General features: G+C 57.4%; 2 protein-coding genes across 10 annotated transcripts in view; one reads left to right on the top strand and one right to left on the bottom strand.

Moving 5' to 3' along the window:
* Nucleotides 1-4607, top strand: part of SBF1 (SET binding factor 1) — a 27336-nt gene extending 22729 nt beyond the window's left edge. For all 6 annotated transcript variants that reach the window (XM_032139195.2, XM_032139191.2, XM_032139193.2 and 3 more), the window contains 5 exons: nucleotides 2777-2884; nucleotides 2983-3194; nucleotides 3811-3898; nucleotides 3967-4098; nucleotides 4177-4607. In XM_032139195.2, the coding sequence (XP_031995086.1) occupies nucleotides 2777-2884; nucleotides 2983-3194; nucleotides 3811-3898; nucleotides 3967-4098; nucleotides 4177-4275 (639 nt within the window). In that variant the 3' untranslated portion in view covers nucleotides 4276-4607. The remainder of the gene's footprint in view (nucleotides 1-2776; nucleotides 2885-2982; nucleotides 3195-3810; nucleotides 3899-3966; nucleotides 4099-4176) is intronic.
* Nucleotides 4608-6781: 2174 nt separating this feature from the next.
* Nucleotides 6782-8490, bottom strand: part of PPP6R2 (protein phosphatase 6 regulatory subunit 2) — a 36880-nt gene continuing 35171 nt past the window's right edge. For all 4 annotated transcript variants that reach the window (XM_032139207.2, XM_032139209.2, XM_032139210.2 and 1 more), the window contains 2 exons: nucleotides 7298-7549; nucleotides 6782-7216 (listed from right to left, as the gene is read on the bottom strand). In XM_032139207.2, the coding sequence (XP_031995098.1) occupies nucleotides 7168-7216; nucleotides 7298-7549 (301 nt within the window). In that variant the 3' untranslated portion in view covers nucleotides 6782-7167. The remainder of the gene's footprint in view (nucleotides 7217-7297; nucleotides 7550-8490) is intronic.

Genomic DNA, 8490 nt, shown 5'->3' with positions numbered 1-8490 from the left:
GGGTCTCCCTATGTCACCCAGGCAGGTCTCAAACTCCTGGGCCCAAGCAGTGCTCTCACCTTGGCCTCCTAAAGTGCTGGGATTACAGGCGTGAGCCACCACTCCTGGCCCCATCTGATGAATTTAACACTTTTTATTGTAGAGATTCCCCATCTGATAAACCATTATGTCCATCTTTTTTTTAAATCTTGAAACATTTATAACTTAAAAATATATATAAAGATGGGGTCTTACCATGTTGCCCAAGCTGTTCTCACACTCCTTGGGTCAAGCGATTCTCCCTCCTCGGCCTCTCAAAGTGCTGGGCTTACAGGTGTGAGCCACTGTGCCTGCCTGTGCTGTCTTTCTTTAAGCTTAGAGTCTTGGGTTTTATTCTCGCAGGCAGGGAATGAGCTTGTGGGTCAGCTTGATCTGTTTGAAGCTTGTTTCTAAGCTTTGTTTGGGCAGCTCGCCAGCACCTCTAGAGAAGCTCCAGGGATAGAGCAGCCTAAGGTGTGTGACCTCTCCAGGGCTTCAGTTGGAGTTTTGTGTCTTTGTGTCTGCAGTGAGGTCTTGCCACACTGGCTTTTTGGAAGTCCAGTATCTTTCAGCATTCCTCTAGAATTTGGGTTCAGCTCATAGCTTCTTGTGTGTGTGTGAGGCAGAGTCTCACTTTGTCTCCCAGGCTGGAGTGCAGTGGTGCGCTCTCGGCTCACTGCAGCCTCCACTTCCCATGTTCAAGCAATTCTGCCTCAGCCTCCCGAGTAGCTGGGATTACAGGCACCCACCACCATGCCCGGCTAATTTTTGTATTTTCAGTAGAGACAGGGTTTCGCCATCTTGGCCAGGCTGGTCTTGAACTCCTGACCTCAGGTTATCCATCCGCATTGGCCTCCCAAAGTGCTGGGATTACAGGTCATAGCTTCTTAGTAGCTGTTCTCTGCCAGGCCTTGTGACATCTTGCTTTGCGCATGGCAGCCTAATTTGGCCAACGACTCAAGGAGGGCTCTGTCTAGATTTCTAGAGCCCCTTTGCTGTGGTGCTCCCTCCACTCTGTGGGCTGCCCTGCAGACCCACCTGCACTAGCACCCCTGGACATCCCGTCTCTGCCTCCTCGGCTCAGCAAGCTCCTGTGTGTTGCTCTGGCCCTGCTTCCCTTCACTCTGGTTGGGCAGAAAACAGGTGACTGTGGGACCCATCTTATGTGGCCCCATGTCTTAGGCTCCTGTCTCTCAAGCTGCTCGTCCGACATCTGGAAACAACGGCTTCCCCTTCTTGTCCAGTTTCATCATTTGCATATGGAGGGAGGGCTGTTCTCAGACTAATGATCTGTCATGGCTGGAAGTTGACAGTTGTCCTCCTGTTTCTTTTGAAGTCAGCCGTCAGTTTTATTGTTGCTCTTTCAAAGAGAGCATGTCTTTTTTTCTTCTGGCGGGTTTTGGGACTTTTCTCTTTGTTTTTCAGCAGTTTTTCTGTCCCATTTTATGGGGTGTGTGTGTGTGTTTTGAGACGGAGTCTCACTTTGCCGCCCAGGCTGGAGGGCGCTGGCGCGATCTCAGCTCACTGCAACCTCTGCCCCCTGAGTTCAAGCGATTCTCCTGCCTCAGCCTCCTGAGTAGTTGGGATTACCGGTGCCTGCCACTGCATCCGGCTAATTTTTGTATTTTTAGTAGAGATGGGATTTCACCATCTTGGCCAGGCTGGTCTTGAACTCCTGACCTCGTGATCCACCCGCCTCGGCCACCCAAAGTGCTGGGATTACAGGCGTGAGCCACTGCGCCTGGCCCTAAAATCACTCTCTTGAATTTACTGTATGTTCTAACTCCTGTTTCATTTCAGGGTCTATTTTAATGTTTCTCTCCATTTTTCTGCTTTTCTAATCTTTTATTGTAAGCTGGACATTGTGGACCCTGCAGTGTTAAAGATCAGTATTGTGTGGTCTTTTCAGAAGCAGTTTTGCTCTTGTTGCCCATGCTGGTGTGCAGTGGTGCGATCTCGGCTCGCTGCAGCCTCTGCCTCCCAGGTTCAAGCGATTCTCCTACAGGCGTGTGCCACCATGCTGGGCTAACTTTTTGTATTTTTAGTAGAGATGGGGTTTCTCCATGTTTGTCAGGCTGGTCTCAAACTCCCGACCTCAGGCGATCAGCCTCCCAAAGTGCTGGGATTAGAGGCGTGAGCCACCGTGCCTGGCCGGGGTGTGTGTTTTTAACTTATCCTGTTGGGGTTTGTAGTGCTTCTTGATGATGTTGTTTGATGCCTCTGGTTAGTTTGGGAAATTTTTCTTTTTTTTAATTTATTTTTTATTTTTATTTATTTTTTTGAGACAGAGTCTCGCTCTGTCACCCAGGCTGGAGTGCAGTGGCGCAATCTCGGCTCACTGCGAGCTCCGCCTCCCGGGTTCATGCCATTCTCCTGCCTCAGCCTCTCCAAGTAGCTGGGACTACAGGCGCCCGCCACCACGCCCGGCTAATTTTTTGTATTTTTAGTAGAGACGGGGTTTCACCGTGGTCTCGATCTCCTGACCTCGTGATCCGCCCGCCTCGGCCTCCCAAAGTGCTGGGATTACAAGCGTGAGCCACCGCGCCCGGCCTAGTTTGGGAAATTTTTCAACTGTTGTCTCCAAATATTCATTTTGCATATTCCTTCCCTCCCTCTTGCCACCTCCCCCTGTGGCCAGTTACACACGTGTTAGGCCTTTCCGTTGTATCTCTTTCCTGTATTTTCCATCCTTTTGTCTTTTCATGCTCTAGTCTGGATATTTCCTTCTGAATAAACTTTTCACTAATTCTTCCCCCAGGAGCTGCAGAGGCTGGAGACAGAATTGGGCCGACCCCCTGAGCGCTGGAAGGACACCTGGGACCGGGTGAAGGCTGCACAGCGCCTCGAAGGCCGGCCAGACGGACGCGTGAGTGAGGGCCAGTGTGAGCGTCCACGGTGGGCGTGTTGCTGGGAGAAAGTGGAGTCTGTCCAGCTCTGACCCAAGTCCCAACCTCCTGTTTCCAGGGCACCCCTAGCTCCCTCCTCGTGTCCACCGCACCCCACCACCGCCGCTCGCTGGGTGTATACCTGCAGGAGGGGCCCGTGGGCTCCACCCTGAGCCTCAGCCTGGACAGCGACCAGAGTAGTGGCTCAACCGCATCCGGCTCCCGCCAGGCTGCCCGCCGCAGCACCAGCACCCTGTACAGCCAGTTCCAGACAGCTGAGAGTGAGAACAGGTATGAGGGCACCTCCCACTGCTACACGGACATCTCTGAGCTGGTGTTCTGGGGTCCCAGTCAGTCCTCTGGTGGGAGATTGCGGGTGCTTTTGAGGAGCTTGCCTAAGTATACGCCACCACTGGGAGGGGTTTGGGGTGTCGAACTGGTGACCGCAGCCGACCACAGCCTGCAGTGGCTGAGGGAGGAGCAGAGAGAGGGCATTGGTGAGGCCCCCGTGAGTCTGGAGTCTGGCAGGATCCATCCCGGGCAGCTGCTGCTGTGGCTGCTTCTACAGATCTACCTGCCCGGCCATCCCTTTCCTCGTAAGGGCGCCTGCCCTGTGTAGGGGGCTGCTTTCCCAAGACCCTGAGGCTCTGGTGTGGGGATGCTCCCTGGAGTCTGGAGGGGTGTGAGGCCCCTTCACCGTCTCCTTTCTGGGCATAGTCTTCCTGGGCTCGGAGCCCCGAGGCTTCTTTGTGGCCCTCTGGCCAGTGCTCTGGGCTTAGGTCAGTTCTGGGGACAGGGAGCCTGGTCTTACCTCCTGGGCTGGGACAGCAGGTGGGGACGACTGCTGGGGCCTGGGCTTGGCTGGGCCATGACAGTCAGCCTGGCCCTGGTTCTGCTGGAAATGCAGGTCCTACGAGGGCACTCTGTACAAGAAGGGGGCCTTCATGAAGCCTTGGAAGGCCCGCTGGTTCGTGTTGGACAAGACCAAGCACCAGGTGAGTGATCAGGTGGTGGGGGGGACTCGTGGGGGAAGGGGCTACGCTGACTCTGTGGCCTCCTTCAGCTGCGCTACTACGACCACCGTGTGGACACAGAGTGCAAGGGTGTCATCGACCTGGCGGAGGTGGAGGCTGTGGCACCTGGCACGCCCACTATGGGTGCCCCTAAGACTGTGGACGAGAAGGCCTTCTTTGACGTGAGCCTTGGCTGGGGCTTGGGACTGGGAGGGGCTCTGGTGTGGGGGCTGTGGAGTCAGTAACCCGCCCTTCCCCAGGTGAAGACAACGCGTCGCGTTTACAACTTCTGTGCCCAGGACGTGCCCTCGGCCCAGCAGTGGGTGGACCGGATCCAGAGCTGCCTGTCGGACGCCTGAGCCTCCCAGCCCTGCCCGGCTGCTCTGCTTCCAGTCGTTACCGACCACTAGGGGTGGGCAGGGCCGCCCCGGCCATGTTTACAGCCCCGGCCCTCGACAGTATTGAGGCCCCGAGCCCCCAGCACTTGTGTGTACAGCCCCCGTCCCTGCCCCGTCCCGCCCGGCCGGCCCTAACTTATTTTGGCGTCACAGCTGAGCACCGTGCCGGGAGGTGGCCAAGGTACAGCCCGCAATGGGCCTGTAAATAGTCCGGCCCCGTCAGCGTGTGCTGGTCCAGCCAGCGGCTGCAGGCAAGTTTCTAGAACCAGAGTCTATATAAAGAGAGAACTAACGCCACGCTCCTGTGCCTGCCTTCCCCATACCCCAGCTGCCTGTTCTCGGCCTACCCAGAGGGTCCCATCTGCCCCTATCCAAGCCCACCTGGTGGGAGGTTGGCATCTTTCTTGTGAGCCTCTCCTGGTGCCTGGGTCCGCCCAGCTCCGCCTGCATGTCCCTGGGAGTGACTTTGCTTTGGGGGCGGATTGAGCAGGAGGCTTCACTGGGGCCTTGATTCCCTCCAGGCCTCAGGGCTGGTCTAGGGGCCAGCACGGCTGGAGAGGAAGCCCCCATCGCTACCCAAGGGATGCAGAAGCTGACCTCACAGAGGCTTAGGGGTGAAAGGGTGGGTGGTCATTTGCCCCCAGAAGGCTGTTGCAGGTCCAGAGGACACTTGAGGTGGACGGCAGTTTCTGGTTAGAACAGAGCTGAAGGAATGGAGGCCAGACCCAGGAGGCGGGGTGGGGGGGGGCGGGGATGGACAGTGGGCTCCCAGGGGAATGCAGGTTGACCACATCTGGCTCCTGCCAGGCAGTGAGCAGCACCTGGCAGTGAGGGGGCCAATGCCCATGGGGGACGGACCCTCTCAGTTCTTGGGAATTCTGCCCCAAAGTCCTCTCCTTTCCCTGGGGTCTCAGAGGGCCCCGGTCCCTCCGTTCTTGGTGTCACCGTGGCCCCTCACTGCTCTTCCTATTCAAACCCGAGTCCCACCAGGCCCAGGGCTTCGCCTGCTGAGCTGTTGTGTCCTTGCCTGTGACAAGGCCTGGCCAAGGGTGCAGGAGCAGAAGGTGGGGAGGGGTGTAGACGCTGCAAAGGCCAAGAGAACATCTGAGAGTGGCAGCTGGTGACCTGGCCAGAGGGGCTGGTGGGGGGCAGGGAGCCGGCTAGAGGCTGGATCCCTCAGGTGGGAGGTGGGCAGCAGGTGTGGGTGAGGGGAAGGTTCTGGTGATAGCTGCAGAGGCGGGGCCCAGTGCTGGCAGGTGGGGGCCAAGACCCTCCCCTGGTGGGATGTTGAAGCCAAGGATGGCCTTAGACCCTGTCAGGCCCAGCATGGTCCCACCACCTCCCCCACCCCACAGGTGGTGGTGGGACACCTGGGGGAGACGTGAGGGTGGGCTCACTTGAGCCACTGAAACCAGCCAGGTCTTCCCTCAGGCCGGACAGATGGAGCCTGACCAAAGTTCCCGGCACCTGGAAAACCCACAGGTCAGAGTAAGGGGAGAAAGGACCCCGCCCTCCCTGTTCCACATGTGTAGGGGGAGAGGACAAATGCCAGGCACAGGGTAGGGGGCGAGAACAAGGCACTGAATGTGTAGCTGGGGCAGAGACTCGGCCTCTGGGGAGCTGAGCGGGTTCCCTCCACCCCCAACCGTGGTGGAAAGAGATCCTTGAGTCATTTTTCAGACAAGCTCCCTGGTGGGGGCGGTCTGGTCTCCACCTGCCCCTCCCACTCAGCCAGTGAGGACAAGATGGGGCCCAGACTTCCGGGAGGGGGAGCCGGCACAAAAGGAAGTCCTGGGGTTGATGTGTTTGAGCGTCAGGTGAAGTGGCTCCCCCCATCCCCCAAACGGAAAAAGCTCAGTATTTGCTCAGATATAGAGACCTGCTGCTGTGATGTGGCCTGTTCCACCTCCACCCATTACACGGGGATAACCCTGGGGGGTGGGGGGGGCCACAAAAGAGGTGCTGGAGGAGACACTCCCACCCCTGGCCGGGCTGGGGCTTTGGGGCCGGAAGGTTCACAGTACGCGGTTTGTCCGAACGTCACGGCTTTTATTGGGAGTTGGGGGTTTTGGGTGCCCTGTCAGGTGATCAGAACATTAAAAATGGACTCAACGTAAAATAATCTTCTGGACCCTTCTAGGACGACATGGCCGTGACCAGTAGTGCTAGAAACCAGTCTTCGAGCCCCAATGCCATGTCCCCCCACCTGCATACCTGTGGTCTCCCCCGCCAGGCACCCTGTGCTGGGCACAGGGACATCCCTGCCAGGCCTAGAGGGCCTTGTGTTTTTAAGGCAGTCAAATCTTGCAGCCTGGTTCAGTGCCAGTTCCAAGGGCTACTGGGCAGCTGCAAGGGTCAATTATGCATTCCTGTGAGTCAGGTCTTCCCAACCCAGGCCCTTGACTCTGCCCTGAGCTTGCAGCTGGATACAAAGTGCAAAAAAGCTTGGCTCCTTCTGTATTCTTAAAAAAAAAAAAAAAAAAAAAAAATCTGTAAAAACAGCTTCCATGTCCACGCCATTCCTGGCCCATCAGGTCCTGGTGGCATCTCAGGGTCCTGCCCCCACCCCCCACCCCAGCTCCTGCAGGCAGACCTTATTGCTGTGCTCTGGGCCTTGGGGGGGGCTGAAGTGCCCCTCTGTCCTCCAGCAGGACACGAGTGACCTGAGAGGCCCACTCAGGCAGAAGAGACGCAAGCTGGGCTGTCCAACTGGTTTCAACTGCCAGCTTTACCAATGCAGCATTTATTTTAAAATTAAATTAAATTAAAAAAAAAAAGATTGCATCACCAGGTAGTTTTCTCGATTAAGGATGCAGCCTGACCAGGGCGGGCCATGGCCGGGCAGCAGCAGCATCACACTGGGCCATTTAAGGCAGCTCCTTCCGGCGGGGCATCTGTCTTCCTGCAGGAATGGGGTGGGGTTGGAACCGTGTGGGCTGCGGGCCCTGGCCACACCCTCTACCCCCACACTCAACCTGCTCACCTGTCCTTTGTCAGTGTCCCCAGGGTGGCCACCATGGCTGGGGCTGCTGTGACTGCCATGATGGGCCCTAGGGGGACCGCCGTGGCCACTGCAGAAGAGACTGCTGGGGTGGGTATGGCAGGGCCAGCCTTGCTCAGTGCTGTGGTGATGGCCACAGTAGCCTCGGGGGGCACAGCCACGGCTGGGGCAGCAGTCACTTCCTTTGGCGTGGTGCAGGCAGGGCTTAACAGCCGGCTGTCAGCACACCCGACCCTGTGTGGCAAACACGGGCTCTGGTTATGGGCACCCCCACCCTCAGTGCCACCCCGCCTCATGCCCAAGGGACCAGCTGGACAAAAAGGTCCAGGTGGCCTGGGAGCACCATCTTTGGCCCCTCCCACTCCTGCCCTTTGTGGGGTGGCCCAGGTTGTACCCAGCTAGGCAGCTCTGCTGCCCCGAGTTCCAAATACTGGGACCAGCTGCCTGTCCATTGATGACCTCAAACCTCCTTCCAGGCAGCACTCAGATCCTGCTCCTCATCAAGCGCCTCATTCTCCCAGGACCCCAGAGGCTCCTGTGCTGTGATCTCAACTTCGGCCTGACACTGGACACAGTGTGGGGAACCTCCCGAGGGACGGAAGCGGGGAGAGGATCCTGCCGGGCATCTAAGGGGCTTGCTCTGCAGGGGACCAGGCACCCCAAGGCCCAGCCTGGCCATGAGCAGCAGACGGGCCGGCCCTCTGGCCTCCTGCAGGGCGAGGATACTGTGTCTGACTCAGGGAGGGGCGCTCAGGCAGGGCGGGGGTGCGAGGAAGCTCACCTGCAGGCTGGGCCATCACGACGGTGCAGGCAGAGCTGTAAGTGCCAAGTTTTAGGCAGACAGCCCCGTGGAAAAAAACTACTTACTTTGCACAATGATATTCCCTGCTTTTCAGAGCAGTTTTTTAGGGATTGTTTAGGAGAAGTGGGTAAAGGTTTGTTTTGGTTTTGTTTTTGCCGACAGTCTGTCTCTGATGCACAGGCCGGAGTACAGTGGCATGATCTCAGCTCACTGGTTCAAGCGATTCTCCCGCCTCAGCCTCCCAAGTAGCTGGGACTACAGGCTCCTGCCACCACGCCCGTCTAATTTTTGTATTTTTAGTAGAGACGGGTTTCACCATATTGGCCAGGCTGGTCTCGAACTCCTGACCTCATGATCTGCCCACCTCGGCCTC

The sequence above is a fragment of the Hylobates moloch genome, unplaced genomic scaffold (genome assembly GCF_009828535.3).
Source record: "Hylobates moloch isolate HMO894 unplaced genomic scaffold, HMol_V3 SCAFFOLD_19, whole genome shotgun sequence".
Classification (NCBI taxonomy): domain Eukaryota; kingdom Metazoa; phylum Chordata; class Mammalia; order Primates; family Hylobatidae; genus Hylobates; species Hylobates moloch.
The sequence above is the reverse complement of the archived record's forward strand: the minus strand, read 5'-3'. Positions and strand labels throughout refer to the sequence as shown.